Consider the following 20,473-nt stretch of genomic DNA (forward strand, 5'->3'; position numbering starts at 1 on the left):
TTTTACTGTCGTTAGAACAAATAAAGGATGCATTTCTTTATATGCGTGATGCACAGAGGGATATCTGCACACTGGCATCACGGGTAAGTGCTATGTCCATTTCGGCCAGAAGAGCTTTATGGACGCGACAGTGGACAGGCGATGCGGATTCAAAACGGCATATGGAAGTTTTGCCGTATAAAGGGGAGGAGTTATTTGGAGTCGGTCTATCAGATTTGGTGGCCACGGCTACAGCCGGGAAATCCACCTTTCTACCTCAAGTCACTCCCCAACAGAAAAAGGCACCGACTTTTCAACCGCAGCCCTTTCGTTCCTTTAAAAATAAGAGAGCAAAGGGCTATTCATATCTGCCACGAGGCAGAGGTCGAGGGAAGAGACAGCAACAGGCAGCTCCTTCCCAGGAACAGAAGCCCTCCCCGGCTTCTACAAAAGCCTCAGCATGACGCTGGGGCTTCTCAAGCGGACTCGGGGACGGTGGGCGGTCGTCTCAAAAATTACAGCGCGCAGTGGGCTCACTCGCAGGTAGATCCCTGGATCCTGCAGATAATATCTCAGGGGTACAGGTTGGAATTAGAGACAGATCCACCTCGCCGTTTCCTGAAGTCTGCTTTACCAACGTCCCCCTCCGAAAGGGAGACGGTTTTGGAAGCCATTCACAAGCTGTACTCTCAGCAGGTGATAGTCAAGGTACCTCTTCTACAACAAGGGAAGGGGTATTATTCCACTCTATTTGTGGTACCGAAGCCGGATGGCTCGGTAAGGCCTATTCTAAATCTGAAGTCCTTGAACCTGTACATAAAGAAGTTCAAGTTCAAGATGGAGTCACTCAGAGCAGTGATAGCGAACCTGGAAGAAGGGGACTTTATGGTATCCTTGGACATCAAGGATGCGTATCTCCACGTTCCAATTTACCCCTCACACCAGGGGTACCTCAGGTTCGTTGTACAAAACTGTCACTATCAGTTTCAGACGCTGCCGTTCGGATTGTCCACGGCACCTCGGGTCTTTACAAAGGTAATGGCCGAGATGATGATTCTTCTTCGAAGAAAAGGCATATTAATTATCCCATACTTGGACGATCTCCTAATAAGGGCAAGGTCCAGAGAACAGCTAGAAATGGGATTAGCACTGTCTCAAGAAGTGCTAAAACAGCACGGGTGGATTCTGAATATTCCAAAATCCCAGTTAATGCCGACAACTCGTCTGCTGTTCCTAGGGATGATTCTGGACACGGTTCAGAAAAAGGTTTTTCTCCCGGAGGAAAAAGCCAAGGAGTTATCCGAGCTTGTCAGGAACCTCCTAAAACCAGGAAAGGTGTCTGTACATCAATGCACAAGAGTCCTGGGAAAAATGGTGGCTTCTTACGAAGCAATTCCATTCGGCAGATTCCACGCAAGAATTTTCCAAAGGGATCTGTTGGACAAATGGTCAGGGTCGCATCTTCAGATGCACCTGCGGATAACCCTGTCTCCAAGGACAAGGGTGTCTCTTCTGTGGTGGTTGCAGAGTGCTCATCTATTGGAGGGCCGCAGATTCGGCATACAGGATTGGATCCTGGTGACCACGGACGCCAGCCTGAGAGGCTGGGGAGCAGTCACACAAGGAAGAAACTTCCAGGGGAGTATGGACGAGCCTGGAAACGTCTCTTCACATAAACATTCTGGAACTAAGAGCAATATACAATGCTCTAAGCCAGGCAGAACCTCTGCTTCAGGGAAAACCGGTGTTGATCCAGTCGGACAACATCACGGCAGTCGCCCATGTGAACAGACAGGGCGGCACAAGAAGCAGGAGTGCAATGGCAGAAGCTGCAAGGATTCTTCGCTGGGCAGAGAATCATGTGATAGCACTGTCAGCAGTGTTCATCCCGGGAGTGGACAACTGGGAAGCAGACTTCCTCAGCAGACACGATCTTCACCCGGGAGAGTGGGGACTTCATCCAGAAGTCTTCCACATGCTGGTAACCCGTTGGGAAAGACCAATGGTGGACATGATGGCGTCTCGCCTCAACAAAAAACTGGACAGGTATTGCGCCAGGTCAAGAGATCCGCAGGCAATAGCTGTGGACGCGCTGGTAACGCCTTGGGTGTACCAGTCGGTGTATGTGTTTCCTCCTCTGCCTCTCATACCAAAAGTATTGAGAATTATACGGCAAAGGGGCGTAAGAACGATACTAGTGGTTCCGGATTGGCCAAGAAGGACTTGGTACCCGGAACTTCAAGAGATGATCACGGAAGATCCGTGGCCTCTACCTCTAAGGAGGGACTTGCTTCAGCAGGGTCCCTGTCTGTTTCAAGACTTACCGCGGCTGAGTTTGACGGCATGGCGGTTGAACGCCGGATCCTAAAGGAAAAAGGCATGCCGGAAGAAGTCATTCCTACTTTGATTAAAGCAAGGAAGGAAGTAACCGTGCAACATTATCACCGAATTTGGCGAAAATATGTTGCGTGGTGCGAAGATCGGAGTGCTCCGACGGAGGAATTTCAACTGGGTCGATTCCTACATTTCCTGCAATCAGGATTGTCTATGGGTCTCAAATTGGGATCTATTAAGGTTCAAATTTCGGCCCTGTCGATTTTCTTTCAAAAAGAATTGGCTTCAGTCCCTGAAGTCCAGACCTTTGTTAAGGGAGTGCTACATATACAGCCTCCTGTGGTGCCTCCAGTGGCACCGTGGGATCTCAATGTGGTTTTGGACTTTCTAAAATCTCATTGGTTTGAACCACTAAAAAAGGTGGATTTGAAATATCTCACATGGAAAGTGACCATGCTTCTAGCCCTGGCTTCGGCCAGGAGAGTGTCAGAACTGACAGCTTTATCTTACAAAAGCCCATATCTGATTTTCCATTCGGACAGGGCAGAACTGCGGACTCGTCCGCATTTTCTCCCTAAGGTGGTGTCAGCATTTCATCTGAACCAGCCTATTGTAGTGCCTGCGGCTACAAGTGACTTGGAGGACTCCAAGTTACTGGACGTTGTCAGAGCATTAAAAATATATATTGCAAGGACAGCTGGAGTCAGAAAATCTGACTCGTTGTTTATATTGTATGCACCCAACAAGATGGGTGCTCCTGCGTCTAAACAGACGATTGCTCGTTGGATCTGTAGCACAATCCAACTTGCACATTCTGTGGCAGGCCTGCCACAGCCTAAATCTGTAAAGGCCCACTCCACAAGGAAGGTGGGCTCATCTTGGGCGGCTGCCCGAGGGGTCTCGGCATTACAACTTTGCCGAGCAGCTACGTGGTCAGGGGAGAACACGTTTGTAAAATTTTACAAATTTGATACTCTGGCTAAGGAGGACCTGGAGTTCTCTCATTCGGTGCTGCAGAGTCATCCGCACTCTCCCGCCCGTTTGGGAGCTTTGGTATAATCCCCATGGTCCTTTCAGGAACCCCAGCATCCACTAGGACGATAGAGAAAATAAGATTTTACTTACCGATAAATCTATTTCTCGGAGTCCGTAGTGGATGCTGGGCGCCCATCCCAAGTGCGGATTATCTGCAATAATTGTACATAGTTATTGTTAACTAATTCGGGTTATTGTTGAAGGAAGCCATCTTTCAGAGGCTCCGCTGTTATCATACTGTTAACTGGGTTTAGATCACAAGTTGTACGGTGTGATTGGTGTGGCTGGTATGAGTCTTACCCGGGATTCAAAATCCTCCCTTATTGTGTACGCTCGTCCGGGCACAGTACCTAACTGGAGTCTGGAGGAGGGTCATGGGGGGAGGAGCCAGTGCACACCACCTGATCTGGAAAAGCTTTACTTTTTGTGCCCTGTCTCCTGCGGAGCCGCTATTCCCCATGGTCCTTTCAGGAACCCCAGCATCCACTACGGACTCCGAGAAATAGATTTATCGGTAAGTAAAATCTTATTTTTCCAGCAGTACTACAAGTCCCAGCAAGCCTCCCCCGCAAGCTGGTACTTGGAGAACCACAAGTACCAGCATGCGGGAGAAAAACGGGCCCGCTGGTACCTGTAGTACTACTTGGAAAAAAATACCCAAATAAAAACAGGACACACACACCGTGAAAGTAAAACTTTATTTCATACGTCGACACACACATACTTACCTATGTTCACACGCCGACATCGGTCCTCTTCTCCATGTAGAATCCACGGATACCTGAAAATAAAAGATCAATATACTCACCTCAGCCATGGTCCAGAGATAAATCCACGGACTTGGAGAAAAAAACAAACCGGACAACCGACCACACGGACTGAAAGGGGTCCCATGTTGACAAATGAGACCCCTATCCCCGAATGCAGAGAGACCTGTCAGTGACAGCTGTCACAGAAAGGTCTCTAAAGCCAATCAGGAAGCGCAACTTCGTTGCGCTCATCTGATTGGCTCTGCGCGTCTGAGCAGACAGCGCATCGCACACCCCAGTCCATTATATTCAATGGTGGGAACTTAGCGGCTAGCGGTGAGGTCACCCGCCGGTCAGCGGCTGACCGGCGGGTGACCCCACCGCTACCCGCAAAGTTCCCACCATTGAAAGTAATGGAGCGGCTTTGCGATGCGCTGTCACAGCACAGACAGCGAACAGCCAATCAGGTGAGCGCCACGGAAGTAGCGCTTCCTGATTGGCTGAAGGGACTTCAGTGACAGGAGTCACGTGATGTCCCGGCATTCGGGGAAAGGGGTCTGATGTGAAAGCATTGGACCCCTTTCAGTCCGGTATGGAGCGGGTATTTGCGTTTTGTTTTTTTTACAAGTACGTGGATTATCTCTCTGGACGTGGATTTATCTCTGGACGCTGGAAGGTGAGTATAATTTTTTCACAGGTACCCTCGGATCGTCGGAGACCGTGGCAGTTGGCGTGTCAACATAGGTAAGTATGTGTGTGTCGGTAGTGTGTAATAAAGTTTTACTATCAAGGTGTCTGTGTCCTGTTTTTATTTGGGTATTTTCTCTATCGTCCTAGTGGATGCTGGGGTTCCTGAAAGGACCATGGGGAATAGCGGCTCCGCAGGAGACAGGGCACAAAAAGTAAAGCTTTAGGATCAGGTGGTGTGCACTGGCTCCTCCCCCTATGACCCTCCTCCAAGCCTCAGTTAGATTTTTGTGCCCGGCCGAGAAGGGTGCAATCTAGGTGGCTCTCCTGAGCTGCTTAGAATAAAAGTTTAGTTAGGTTTTTTTATTTTCAGTGAGTCCTGCTGGCAACAGGCTCACTGCATCGTGGGACTAAGGGGAGAAGAAACGGACTCACCTGAGTGCAGAGTGGATCGGGTTTCTTAGGCTACTGGACACTAGCTCCAGAGGGACGATCACAGGTTCAGCCTGGATGGGTCACCGGAGCCGCGCCGCCGTCCCCCTTACAGAGCCAGAAGAGACGAAGAGGTCCGGTGAAATCGGCGGCAGAAGACATCCTGTCTTCAGACTAAGGTAGCGCACAGCACCGCAGCTGTGCGCCATTGCTCTCAGCACACTTCACACTCCGGTCACTGAGGGTGCAGGGCGCTGGGGGGGGAGCGCCCTGAGACGCAATATAACGGAATACCTTAGGTGGCAAAACAGAATACATCACATATAGCTCCTGGGCTATATGGATGTATTTTAATCCCCTGCCATTTTACACAGAAAAGCGGGAGATAAGGACGTCGTGAAGGGGCGGAGCCTATCTCCTCAGCACACAAGCGCCATTTTCCCTCACAGCTCCGCTGGAAGGACGGCTCCCTGACTCTCCCCTGCAGTCCTGCTTCAGAATCAGGGTAAAAAAGAGAAGGGGGGGCATTTTTGGCAGCAAATAACGATAATAACAGCAGCTATAAGGGAATAACACTTATATAAGGTTATCCCTGTATATATATATATATATAGCGCTGGGTGTGTGCTGGCAGACTCTCCCTCTGTCTCTCCAAAGGGCTAAGTGGGGTCCTGTCCTCTATCAGAGCATTCCCGGTGTGTGTGCTGTGTGTCGGTACGCGTGTGTCGACATGTATGAGGAGGAAAATTATGTGGAGGCGGAGCAGTTGCCTGTGTTGGTGATGTCACCCCCTAGGGAGTCGACACCTGACTGGATGATTGTATTTAAACAATTAAGTGATAATGTCAGCAATTTGCAGAAAACTGTTGACGACATGAGACAGCCGGCAAATCAATTAGTGCCTGTCCAGGCGTCTCAGACACCGTCAGGGGCGCTAAAACGCCCGTTACCTCAGTGGGTCGACACAGACCCTGACACAGATACTGAGTCTAGTGTCGACGGTGACGAGACAAACGTAATGTCCAGTAGGGCCACACGTTACATGATCACGGCAATGAAAGAGGCATTGAACCTTTCTGACACTACAAGTACCACAAAGAAGGGTATTATGTGGGGAGAGAAAAAACTACCAATATTTTTTCCTGAGTCAGAGGAAATAAATGAGGTGTGTGAAAAAGCGTGGGTTTCCCCCGATTAAAAAACAGCTAATTTCTAAAAAATTATTAGCATTATATCCTTTCCCGCCAGAGGTTAGGGCGCGTTGGGAAACACCCCCTAGGGTAGATAAGGCGCTCACACGTTTATCAAAACAAGTAGCGTTACCGTCTCCTGATACGGCTACCCTCAAAGAACCAGCTGATAGAAGGCTGAAAAATATCCTAAAAAGTATATACACACATACTGGTGTTATACTGCGACCAGCAATCGCCTCAGCCTGGATGTGCAGTGCTGGAGTCGCATGGTCGGATTCCCTGACCGAGAATATTGATACCCTGGATAGGGACAATATTTTGTTAACTATAGAACATTTAAAGGATGCACTACTATATATGCGTGATGCACAGAGGGATATTTGCACCCTGGCATCAAGAATAAGTGCTATGTCCATCTCTGCCAGAAGAGCGTTATGGACGCGACAGTGGTCAGGGGATGCGGATTCCAAACGGCACATGGAAGTATTGCCGTATAAAGGGGAGGAGTTATTTGGGGCTGGTCTATCGGACCTGGTGGCCACGGCAACGGCTGGAAAATCCACCTTTTTACCCCAGGTCACTCCACATCAGCAGAAAAAGACACCGTCTTTTCAAACTCAGTCCTTTCGTTCCCATAAGTACAAGCGAGCAAAAGGCCACTCTTTTCTGCCCCGGGGCAGAGGAAGAGGAAAAAGACTGCACCATGCAGCCGCTTCACAGGAGCAGAAGCCCTCCCCTGCTTCTGCCAAGTCTTCAGCATGACGCTGGGGCTTTACAAGCAGACTCAGATATGGTGGGGGCCCGTCTCAAGAATTTCAACGCGCAGTGGGCTCACTCGCAAGTGGATCCCTGGATTCTACAGGTAGTATCGCAGGGGTACAAACTGGAATTCGAGGCGTTTCCCCCTCGTCGTTTCCTGAAGTCTGCTTTACCAAAGTCTCCCTCCGACAGGGAGGCAGTTTTGGCAGCCATTCACAAGCTGTATTCCCAGCAGGTGATAATCAAGGTACCCCTCCTGCAACAAGGAAAGGGGTATTATTCCACGCTGTTTGTGGTACCGAAGCCGGACGGCTCGGTGAGACCAATTTTAAATCTGAAATCCTTGAACACTTACATAAAAAGGTTCAAATTCAAGATGGAGTCACTCAGAGCAGTGATAGCAAACCTGGAAGAAGGGGACTATATGGTGTCTCTGGACATCAAGGATGCTTATCTCCACGTCCCGATATACCCTTCTCACCAAGGGTACCTCAGGTTTGTAGTACAAAACTGTCATTATCAGTTTCAGACGCTGCCGTTTGGATTGTCCACGGCACCTCGGGTCTTTACCAAGGTAATGGCCGAAATGATGATTCTTCTAAGAAGAAAAGACATTTTAATTATCCCTTACTTGGACGATCTCCTGATAAGGGCAAGATCCAGGGAACAGTTAGAAGTCGGAGTAGCACTATCTCAGGTAGTGTTACGTCAGCACGGGTGGATTCTAAATATTCCAAAATCGCAGCTGATTCCAACGACACGTCTACTGTTCCTAGGAATGATTCTGGACACAGTCCAGAAGAAGGTGTTTCTCCCGGAGGAGAAGGCCAGGGAGTTATCCGAGCTAGTCAGGAACCTCCTAAAACCAGGACAGGTCTCAGTGCATCAGTGCACGAGGGTCCTGGGGAAAATGGTGGCTTCTTACGAAGCGATTCCATTCGGAAGATTCCATGCAAGAACATTTCAGTGGGATCTACTGGACAAATGGTCCGGATCGCATCTGCAGATGCATCAGCGGATAACCCTGTCGCCAAGGACAAGGGTGTCTCTCCTGTGGTGGCTGCAGAGTGCTCATCTACTAGAGGGCTGCAGATTTGGCATTCAGGATTGGATCCTGGTAACCACGGATGCCAGCCTGAGAGGCTGGGGAGCAGTCACACAGGGAAGGAATTTCCAGGGCCTGTGGTCAAGCCTGGAAACGTCTCTTCATAAAAACATTCTGGAACTAAGGGCCATTTACAATGCCCTAAGTCAAGCAAAACCTCTGCTTCAGGGTCAGGCGGTGTTGATCCAATCGGACAACATCACGTCAGTCGCCCACGTAAACAGACAGGGCGGCACGAGAAGCAGGAGGGCAATGGCAGAAGCTGCAAGGATTCTTCGCTGGGCGGAAAATCATGTGATAGCACTGTCAGCAGTATTCATTCCGGGAGTGGACAACTGGGAAGCAGACTTCCTCAGCAGACACGACCTTCACCTGGGAGAGTGGGGACTTCACCCAGAAGTCTTCCACCTGATTGTAAACCGTTGGGAAAAACCAAAGGTGGACATGATGGCGTCCCGCCTCAACAAAAAACTGGACAGATATTGCGCCAGGTCAAGGGACCCTCAGGCAATAGCAGTGGACGCTCTGGTAACGCCGTGGGTGTACCAGTCAGTGTATGTGTTCCCTCCTCTGCCTCTCATACCAAAAGTACTGAGAATCATAAGAAGGAGAGGAGTAAGAACTATACTCGTGGTTCCGGATTGGCCAAGACGGACTTGGTACCCGGAACTTCAAGAGATGCTCACGGACGAACCGTGGCCTCTACCTCTAAGAAAGGACCTGCTACTGCAGGAGCCTTGTCTGTTCCAAGACTTACCGCGGCTGCGTTTGACGGCATGGCGGTTGAACGCCGGATCCTGAGGGAAAAAGGCATTCCAGAAGAAGTCATCCCTACTCTGGTCAAAGCCAGGAAGGACGTAACCGCAAAACATTATCACCGCATTTGGCGTAAATATGTTGCGTGGTGTGAGGCCAAGAAGGCCCCTACAGAGGAATTTCAACTGGGTCGTTTCCTTCATTTCCTGCAAACAGGACTGTCTATGGGCCTAAAATTAGGGTCCATTAAGGTTCAAATTTCGGCCCTGTCGATTTTCTTCCAGAAAGAACTGGCTTCAGTACCTGAAGTTCAGACATTTGTAAAAGGGGTCCTGCACATACAGCCTCCTTTTGTGCCTCCAGTGGCACCTTGGGATCTCAATGTGGTGTTGAGTTTTCTAAAGTCACATTGGTTTGAACCACTTTCCACTGTAGACTTAAAATATCTCACATGGAAGGTGTCGATGCTGTTAGCCTTGGCTTCAGCCAGGCGTGTGTCAGAATTGGCGGCTTTATCATATAAAAGCCCTTACTTAATTTTTCATTCTGACAGGGCGGAATTGAGGACTCGTCCTCAATTTCTACCTAAGGTGGTTTCTGCATTTCACATGAACCAACCTATTGTGGTACCTGCGGCTACCAGGGACTTAGAGGACTCTAAGTTGCTTGACGTTGTCAGGGCCTTGAAAATATGTTTCCAGGACGGCTGGAGTCAGAAAATCTGACTCGCTGTTTATCCTGTATGCACCCAACAAGCTGGGTGCTCCTGCTTCTAAGCAGACGATTGCTCGTTGGATTTGTAGTACAATTCAGCTTGCACATTCTGTGGCAGGATTGCCACAGCCAAAATCAGTAAAAGCCCATTCCACAAGGAAAGTGGGCTCATCTTGGGCGGCTGCCCGAGGGGTCTCGGCTTTACAACTTTGCCGAGCAGCTACTTGGTCAGGGGCAAACACGTTTGCTAAATTCTACAAATTTGATACCCTGGCTGAGGAGGTCCTGGAGTTCTCTCATTCGGTGCTGCAGAGTCATCCGCACTCTCCCGCCCGTTTGGGAGCTTTGGTATAATCCCCATGGTCCTTTCAGGAACCCCAGCATCCACTAGGACGATAGAGAAAATAAGAATTTACTTACCGATAATTCTATTTCTCGGAGTCCGTAGTGGATGCTGGGCGCCCATCCCAAGTGCGGATTATCTGCAATACTTGTACATAGTTACAAAAATCGGGTTATTATTGTTGTGAGCCATCTTTTCAGAGGCTCCGCTGTTATCATACTGTTAACTGGGTTCAGATCACAGGTTGTACAGTGTGATTGGTGTGGCTGGTATGAGTCTTACCCGGGATTCAAAATCCTTCCTTATTGTGTACGCTCGTCCGGGCACAGTATCCTAACTGAGGCTTGGAGGAGGGTCATAGGGGGAGGAGCCAGTGCACACCACCTGATCCTAAAGCTTTACTTTTTGTGCCCTGTCTCCTGCGGAGCCGCTATTCCCCATGGTCCTTTCAGGAACCCCAGCATCCACTACGGACTCCGAGAAATAGAATTATCGGTAAGTAAATTCTTATTTTTTTCCAGTAGTACTACAGGTACCAGCGGGCCCGTTTTTCTCCCGCATGCTGGTACTTGTGGTTCTCCAAGTACCAGCTTGCGGGGGAGGCTTGCTGGGACTTGTAGTACTGCTGTAAAAAACAATATCTTTTTATTATCACAAAAGGCTATCGGCCCCCCCATCCGCAGCCCATTGGATGGGGGGGGACAGCCTCGGGCTTCACCCCTGGCCCTTGGGTGGCTGGGGGGGGACCCCTTGATTGAAGGGGTCCCCACTCCCCCAGGGTACCCCGGCCAGGGGTGACTAGTTGGATATTTAATGCCACGGCCGCAGGGCACGGCATAAGTGACCCCCGGCTGTGGCATTATCTGTCCAGCTAGTGGAGCCCGATGCTGGTGTTAAAAATACGGGGGACCCCTACTCTTTTTGTCCCCCGTATTTTTGGCACCAGCACCAGGCGCAGAGCCCGGTGCTGGTTTTAAAAATACGGGGGATCCATGCCCAATTTTTCCCTGCATTTTTAGAACCAGGACCAGCTCGAAGAGCCCGAGGCTGGTTATGCTTTGGAGGGGGGACCCCACGCCATTTTTTTTCCGGGTTTTTTCCTGTTTTTTAAAATCGCGGCAAAATCCGCCAAATCGGCCGATTTTCGCCCGCGGTTCTGGCGAATCCATTTTTCATTGAATATGGTGAATTCCGGCAGCCACCTACCAGAATTCACCTGGCGAATTGAGTCGGAAAAAAAAACGGCGAAAAATTGCCGCGATTCGCCGTGAATTGCATATACCCCTATGACTCCAACATAAACATATTTACGATTCTGTGTTTAGAGGCCAGGTCCATTTTAATTAAATATAGATTATAGTAGGCTATTATCTTTATCTAGTTCCACATAAATTGTCAGTCTCACTCTGGCTGCTGGCATTGCACAAACAATTACATGAGTCAAAAGCAAAATCAAATCATTTGTATCCATAAGTCACCAAATCGTAAAAGGTTCAACTTTTATGTTTAAAAAAAAATAAAAATTAAATAGTTGAGCTGTGTAGTAAAACAATCCAAACATAACTGTGTTCACATATTCTATAACACAAGATGGCAACTCTATATTTTGTCTGTGAGATCAACATTACAATGGCAGATGGGTTTCATACAATCTGTTAAAATCATTATATTGTTGAAATTACTATGGGGGCGATTTAAACGTGTTCTAAAGCCGTAGTTTAGGATGCCCTATTCAGGACTTTAGATGGGATTAGCCGCTGTTTGTAGCTAAACCCAGTCTATTTGGGCACGTATTAAGCAATGGACGCCCAATCAGTACAACAGTTGAATTGATCTGATGGGTGCCCATTACTTTTGGTGCCCAGAAAAAAAAAACCTATTTGAATCGCCCTTATCTATAGTCTTTATTCTCCCTGTTACATTGAGTATCCCACCAAATATCTTAAAGCTTATCTTTTTGGGGCCTCTGGATTGCTAGAACGTTAAGCCAGCGGGGATCTGTCCCACATTATCTGCAGATATATGATGGCCGTCCATCATTCGAATATGATGAGAGCAGCATGGTGGTTTGTGAGATGGTCAGATCTCACAGTGCTTGCATTATTTCCACTTCTCAATCTATTTTAATTCAGTTACTAAGACAGCCCATTAAGACAGTGGGCGTCCATTGGATCTCTACTGGCTTCACTTACAATCTTGTCTCCTTGCTTCACTGATTTTTAGTGTCTCAATAGGCACATTCATTGTAGTTTAAAATACAACCTATCAATTACATTTTGAATCATTGGGTGACTACATGCTGAATATATCTATCTGTCTTAGTCTAGTAGTAAACATAGGAGTATGTTGGAAATATTATAGTGCCCCAAACTATTTATAAAATGAAAGTAAACCCATCACACACTGTAGATTTGTTGCCATTCTGTGCGCTAAACTAATATTCAGATTGGAGTTACTTAAAACTATTGACCTAGTCAAGGCCATAAGGCAATTCTTTTTTTACTAGACTTGTATTGTTTATACCCCCAAATGGTTTGTTTAGGTACGCAGAAAAAAAGCATTGTTTCATGAAGACCGTGGGGTGTGGTATGTGTGACCGGTGGTCAGGAACCGCCGGTCAGCATACTTCTGCCGGGATCCCGGCAGCGGAATGCCAACATGGGCAAGTGCAACAAGCCCCTTGCGGTCTTGCTGCGCTCGCCGCGCTGCGGGCTCGTATAACAGTCCCTGTTGATCGGCATGCTGACTATCGGGATTGTGAGGGGGTGGGATGTAACGGGTGGTTTTGTGACCTGCGGTCTCCTAACTACATCCCGTTTTTAAATACCTTTCTCTGAATACTTGGTTGCACTGGTTATGCCCTGGCTGCATTATTTAACTGCTGTACTGTAGTTCTTGATTGCTTACCTGATTAAATTATGTTACTATGTGCTTTAGCCAAGATGTGAGAACTACATGGTCCAAATGTAATAGCTTGTGTTTTTCGCCAATGCGATTCCAGTGAGAGACTAGATTTAAAGCAGCATGTGGTTGAAAGATAAAATCAACCTCTTTCTGAATTTAATCTAATTGTCTCTTTAAATCTAAATCTAATGACAATCTTGCTGGAATTGCTCTGGCTCCTGCAAATCTTGGGCTATTATCTTGACCCATATATCTTCACTTTTAGTTATTTGGACTGCAGAATATTCTTGTTATTGCCATTTGGCTAAACTACACTGTCGCGTCACGTTATTATGATCACCCCCTGCATTTCGTCGCAGCACGTAGCCCATAACTTGCGTCACATGTCGTTCGCTGGCTTGGTGGGTATATAAGGTGTGTGATGGGTCGTCTGCACACATCACTTGTCGCTGTCATAGGTAAAAGGGGCGATTTATCAGAGTTGCGGAAAGGGATGATTATCGACTTTCGGGCGAAGGGTGGCAGTATTTCTGAAACAGCGCAGTCTGTGAACTGTTCGCGTGCTGCTGAGGTGAAGGTGTATCGTGACTAGACAAATGGCACCATTGCGAATAACCGGCGTGGAAACTGCGGAGCACCACGTGCCATTGATTTGAGAGGTGAACGTCTGCTACAGAGGTGTGTGAGGGCCGATTGACACGCTACATTGGAGCAGCTCACCGTCAAAATGAACATGGGTGCTACCAGATGTGTCTAAAACAGTCCGGTGTACCTTGCTGCGTATAGGACTCCGAAGTGGTTACGCTGGCTATTAGCTGATGGTCATAATAATGTGACTCACCCTTGTATTTATGTAGTTTTCTCCATCCTATAATGTTATAAAGTGTAGATGCATTTTCATATTATTCCAAATAGCTAGACATGTCAACATTGACTTTATCCTTTAATTTTACCTGCTTAGCTAAAACTCTGAATTTGTTCTTCAAAGAATTAATTCTAACAAAAATTAACCTCTACTAACTAAAATTATTGCTCTGTAGAAGACTAATTCAGCTAAGAATCGAATCTCCCACACTAATTGAAATACTTAACAAATGCTGCTCAGCCCACTCGCTCTAGCACATTGTTTCACTTACAGATGAAAGTCTCTCAGGCTGACTAACCTTCTGCTTGTCCATTTTAGGGGTCTTGCGCGCACTTGTGGAGGCAGCCACTGCAGATGCTTCTATTCTGGGCCTGTGTGAAAAAGGAGATGCAATGATTATGGAGGAAACCGGCAAGATTTTCAAAAAAGAAAAAGAAATTAAAAAAGGTAAGTGCCATCTGCTGTGGTGGGAGATGAGCTTCCTGAGTCTTTATTTCTTTAGCCTAGCTAGAATTGTGATATACTAGGTTGAATAGCAGTGTATCCAGCAATCTGCCAATTCAGACACCGTCCATTTTACCAGCTGTTTTTGCAAACACTCGGTTATGACAAGTGATAATGTAGCATTCTGTGCACCAACTTGAATAGGAACCAATAGCTATACTTGCCCTGGCAACAAGAGATGTCCGTAAGAAGACACATGTAAATGCCATGTGAAGTATAATGTCCAGGTATTTACACACACTACATTTCTGTGAAGTAGTGTTTTTTTCTTTTCTTTTTTTCTTTAAGTTGGGAAAGCTAATATCTATGTGTGCAACATTAAAACTTTTCAATAACTTTGCTTGTGGCCACCACTTGTCTGTGTGTAGACATCAGAGTTGACTGACCTGTTGTGTGTTAATTACTTTTTTTTTGTTTTGTTTTACGCAATACAAAGAACTATTTATGACCCTGTAAGGCCAGTTAGTCTACCACTGCTATGTTTCTTTCTCATAATACATGAAAGGTGTTTATGGTGGTGTAAAGCTGGCCACACGTAAAGGTTGTTCCAACTAGAAGCAGTTTGCTCCAAAATGTTGGAAACTACCAAATAAAATCATCCTGGAAAGCGACCAAACCAAATTGATTTGATTTAACCCACTTGTCTGAATGAGCAGTTTGTGGTGTTTGGAAGCTAACGGCCCATTGACGTATGCTCCCATACCTTCCCAGATTTTCGTTCCAGCCAGGTTTGTTGGTTAGAGTAACAACCTTTAGATATGTAGCTTGCGTTATTAGTCATTCAGAGCTATTCAATTTATAATGCAGCTCAGGACAATCTTTGACACCTTAGAAACAAGCAATAGACCCCTTGAATGTGTTTACTGTTTCTGTAGTTTCCTTATTTTCCTAAAACATTTTTATTACTTGTATTACAGGTATCGCCTTTCCAACAAGCATATCTGTCAATAACTGTGTGTGTCACTTCTCGCCTCTGAAGAGTGACCAAGATTACCTTCTGAAGAATGGTGATTTATTAAAGATGTAAGTACCAGTTAGATGAACTGTCAATGTTTCTAGATTTTTCTCCATTTTCTAAAATAGTTTTCATAAAGAAAGAACTAAAAAATTGAAAGGGTGTGACTTAGAATACTGTATACCTAGTGTAAGTAACTTCATCTTCAATATAAGGGGAACACTGGGATTGTGGGTGTAGTGGGAGCTGCAAGAGTCTGGAAACCAAACAGTTACTACTTTGGGAGAGAGTCCACCTGTATCCTCGTAGACCAGTTTTCTTTGGTGCCTCAAGGAAAGAGTATATATTTTTTTTAGGGGCTGCAGCCCCAGTTTACTTCCTTTTTTATGTTAATTTTTACTGAGCAGACAGCAGTAAGCAACCTGTAGTTACAGGTTGTCTACTGTTTTCTTGTTATACAATTACAATCATATACAGTTATTCAGTTACAACCATATGAACATGTAGTCCTGTTTTTGATGAACATTTCTCAGATATTCACTGCATTTCACTTTCTCTAACGTCCTTGAGGATGCTGGGACTCCGTAAGGACCATGGGGAATAGACGGGCTCCGCAGGAGATAGGGCACTTTAAGAAAGCTTTGGACTCTGGGTGTGCACTGGCTCCTCCCTCTATGCCCCTCCTCCAGACCTCAGTTTTACACTGTGCCCAGAGCAAGATGGGTGCACTGCAGAGAGCTCTCCAGACTTCTCTGCCTAGAAACATTTTTGTTTTGGATTTTTTTTTTCTACCTTTTACTACTTTTTCACAGGGAGCACTGCTGGCAACAGGCTCCATGCATCGAGGGACTGAGGAGAGAGGAGCAGACCTTCTTGTCAAAGATAGGCTCTGCTTCCTCGGCTACTGGACACCATTAGCTCCAGAGGGGGTGAACGCAGGTTCTTACTGGGCGTCCACCCCCGGAGCCGCGCCGCCGTTCTCCTCACAGAGCTAGAAGTACAGAAGACAGAAGTCGTCAGGCGGCAGAAGCCTTCAGCTTCACTGAGGTAACGCACAGCACTGCAGCTGTGCGTCATTGCTCCCATACACCTCACATACTCCGGTCACTGTAAGGGTGCAGGGCGCAGGGGGGGGGCGCCCTGGGCAGCAATATAAACTTCTGCATGGCAAAAAGACTATATACATGTACAGGTGGGCTCTGTACATGTATATAAAAGAGCCCCTGCCATATTTTACTAAGTTTGAGCGGGACAGAAGGCCGCCGCCGAGGGGGCGGGGCTTCTCCCTCAGCACTCACCAGCGCCATTTTCTCTCCACAGCACTGCTGAGAGGAAGCTCCCCGGATTCTCCCCTGCTTACACACGGTGAAAGGGTGCTTTAAAAGAGAGGGGGGGGGGGGGGGGGCACATAATTGGCGGTTTACATATTATACAGCGCTGCTGGGGAAAAACATTTTGTGTTGGTCTCCAGGGTTATTGCGCTGGGGTGTGTGCTGGCATACTCTCTCTCTGTCTCTCCAAAGGGCCTTGACAAGGATACTGTCTTCAGGAAAGGGGTTCCCTGTGTGTGTGTGTGTGTGTGTGTGTGTGTGAAGTGTCGGTACGCGTGTGTCGACATGTTTGACGAGGAAGGCTCGCTTAATGTGGAGGGGGAGTGCTTGAATGTCAGGTCGCCATCGGCAACGCCGACACCGGAATGGGTGGATATGCTGAATGTCTTGAATGCAAATGTCAATCTATTGCATAAAGGATTAGACAAGGCAGAAGCTAGGGATCAGTCAGGTAGCCAGTCCATGCCTGTCCCTGGGGCGCCAGGTCCTTCGTGGTCTCAGAAGCGCACCATATCCCAGATCGATGACACAGATACCGACACAGATACTGACTAGTGTCGACTATGAAGATGCAAAATTACAGCCGAAGGTGGCTAAGGGTATACGGTACATGATTATTGCCATTAAAGAGGTTTTGCATATTACTGAGGAACCCCCTGTCCTTGACACAAGGGTACACATGTATAAAGGGAAAAGGCCTGAAGTCACTTTTCCAGCCTCATTTGAATTAAGTGACTTGTGCGAAAAGGCTTGGGAATCTCCGGATAGGAGACCACAAGTTCCCAAAAGGATTCTCATGGCGTATCCTTTCCACAAACTGATAGGATACGCTGGGAATCTTCGCCAAACGTTGACAAGGCGCTGACACGTTTGTCCAAAAAGGTGTCACTGCCTTCTCAGGATACGGCTTCCCTCAAGGAACCTGCTGATCGCAGGCAGGAAATTACCTTAAAACACTTTTACAATTATTCAGGTACTATTGCTCGACCGGCTATGGCATCTGCCTGGGTTTGTAGTGCGGTTGTGGCATGGGCAGATTCCTTATCTACGGAAATTGACACCTTAGATAGGGACGCCATTCAAATGACCATAGAGCATATCAGAGATGCTGCCTTGTATATGAGGGATGCTCAGAGTGACATTTGTTTATTAAGCTCCAGAATAAATGCTATGTCTATTTCTGCTAGGCGGCTCTTGTGGACCCGACAGTGGGCGGGAGATGCCGATTCAAAGTGGCATATGGAGTCCTTGCCTTACAAAGGGGTGGAGTTGTTTGGAGACGGCCTCTCGGATCTTGTCTCTACGGCTGGTAAGTCAAATTTCTTACCTTATGTCCCCCCGCAGCATACAAAAAACGGCACCTCATTATCAAATGCAGTCCTTTCGTTCCAATAAAAACAAGAAGGTACGTGGATCATCCTTTGTTGCCAGAGGGAAAGGCAGGGGAAAAAAGCTGCACACAGCTAGTTCCCAAGAGCAAAAGTCCTCCCCTGCGTCTGCAAAGTCCACCGCATGACGCTGGGGCTTTCCGAGGGGAGGCAGATCTGGTGGGGGCTCGTCTTCGGTTTTTCCGCCACGTCTGGGTTCACTCGCAGGTGGATACCTGGGCATTAGAGATTGTTTCTCAGGGATACAGGCTGGAATTCGAAGACTTGCCTCCTCGACGATTTTTCAAATCTGCTCTGCCGGCTTCCACGTCAGAGAGGGAGCTAGTGTTGCCAGCAATCCAAAAATTGTATATTCAACAGGTGATTGTCACAGTTCCTCATCTCCAGCAAGGAGAGGGATATTACTCAACCCTGTTTGTGGTCCCGAAACCGGACGGTTCGGTCAGACCCATTTTAAACCTGAAATCTCTGAACCTGTACTTGAAGAGGTTCAAGTTCAAAATGGAATCACTCAGGGCGGTCATCGCCAGCCTGGAGGGGGGGGGGGATTGGATGGTGTCCCTGGACATAAAGGATGCTTACCTTCATGTTCCGATATTCCCCCCCCATCAGGCGTTCCTGAGATTTGCAGTGCAGGACTGTCACTACCAATTTCAGACGTTGTCGTTTGGGCTTTCCACGGCCACGAGAATTTTCACCAAGGTAATGGCGGAAATGATGGTGCTCCTGCGCAGGCAGGGGGTCACAATTATCCCATACTTGGACGATCTCCTCATAAAGGCGAGATCTCGGGAGAGGTTGCTGGACAGCGTGTCTCTGTCCATGAAGACGTTGCAGATACACGGCTGGATTCTCAATATACCGAAGTCCCAGCTAGTCCCTACAACGCGTCTGACCTTTTTGGGGCTGATTCTAGACACAGACCAGAAAAAGGTTTTTCTTCCGATCGAAAAGGTTCAGGAACTCATAGCCATGGTCAGGAACCTATTAAAACCAAAAAAGGTTTCAGTGCATCATTGCACGCGGGTCCTGGGGAAGATGGTGGCTTCCTACAAGGCCATCCCTTTCGGCAGGTTCCATGCGAGGACTTTTCAATGGGACCTCTTGGACAAGTGGTCCGGGTCCCATTTACAAATGCATCAAAGGATCACCCTGTCTCCCAGGACCAGGGTATCTCTCCTGTGGTGGCTGAACAGTGCTCACCTACTAGAAGGTCGGTCGCAGGTTCGGCATTCAGGACTGGGTCCTGGTGACCACGGACGCAAGCCTCCGAGGCTGGGGAACAGTGACACTGGGAAGAAATTTCCAAGGTCTCTTGTCAAGCCTAGAGTCTTGTCTCCACATCAACATCCTGGAGTTGAGGGCCATATACAACGCCCTGCATCAAGCGGAGGAATTGCTTCGGAGAAAACCGGTTCTGATTCAGTCGGACAACGTCACGGCAGTGGCTCATATAAACCGGCAAGGCGGAACAAGGAGCAGAGTGGCCATGGCAGAAGCGACCAGGATTCTACGCTGGACGGAAGGCCATGTAAGCGCACTGTCAGCAGTGTTCATCCCGGGGGTGGACAACTGGGAGACGGACTTCCTCAGCAGGCACGACCTGCATCCGGGAGAGTGGGGACTTCATCAAGAAGTCTTCGCACAGATCACGGATCGTTTGGGACTGCCTCAAATCGACATGATGGCATCCCGTCTCAACAAAAAGCTAAAGCGGTATTGCGCCAGGGCAAGGGACCCTCAGGCGGTAGCGGTAGATGCTCTGGTGACACCTTGGGTGTTCAGATCGGTCTATGTGTTTCCTCCTCTTCCTCTCATACCCAAGGTGTTGAGAATAATACGAAGAAGCAGGGTGGGAACAATAGTCATTGTTCTGGATTGGCCACGGAGGACTTGGTATCCGGAGCTGCAAGAGTTGCTCGCAGGGGATCCGTGGCCTCTTCCTCTAAGGCAGGACCTGCTGCGGCAGGGGCCCTGTCTGTTCCAAGACTTACCGCGGCTGCGTTTGACGGCATGGTGGTTGAACGCCGGATCCTACCGGACAAAGGGATTCCGGAGGAAGTCATTCCTATCCTGATCAAGGCTAGGAAAGACGTGACGTTAAAACATTATCACCATATATGGCGGAAATATGTTTCTTGGTGTGAGGCCAGAGCTGCTTCTACGGAGGAGTTCCATTTGGGCCGTCTACTTCACTTCCTTCAAACAGGAGTGACTTTGGGCCTAAAATTAGGGTCCATAAAGGTCCAGATTTCGGCCTTATCCATTTTCTTCCAAAGAGAATTGGCCTCTATTCCTGAAGTACAGACCTTTGTGAAGGGAGTGCTGCATATTCATCCTCCTTTTGTGCCTCCGGTGGCGCCTTGGGATCTTAACGTGGTGTTACGTTTCCTCAAGTCACCTTGGTTTGAACCACTCAAAACTGTGGAGTTGAAATACC

At 47.8% G+C, this 20,473-nt stretch overlaps 1 protein-coding gene across 1 annotated transcript in view; it reads left to right on the forward strand.

Moving 5' to 3' along the window:
• The window catches only part of PA2G4 (proliferation-associated 2G4), a 153,892-nt gene that overhangs the window by 12,078 nt on the left and 121,341 nt on the right, over positions 1–20,473 (forward strand). The window contains exons 2-3 of the mRNA XM_063952627.1: positions 14,174–14,302; positions 15,277–15,382. Coding sequence (XP_063808697.1) covers positions 14,174–14,302; positions 15,277–15,382 — 235 coding nt within the window. The remainder of the gene's footprint in view (positions 1–14,173; positions 14,303–15,276; positions 15,383–20,473) is intronic.

This window comes from Pseudophryne corroboree, chromosome 2 (assembly GCF_028390025.1).
Source record: "Pseudophryne corroboree isolate aPseCor3 chromosome 2, aPseCor3.hap2, whole genome shotgun sequence".
NCBI classification, from domain to species: domain Eukaryota; kingdom Metazoa; phylum Chordata; class Amphibia; order Anura; family Myobatrachidae; genus Pseudophryne; species Pseudophryne corroboree.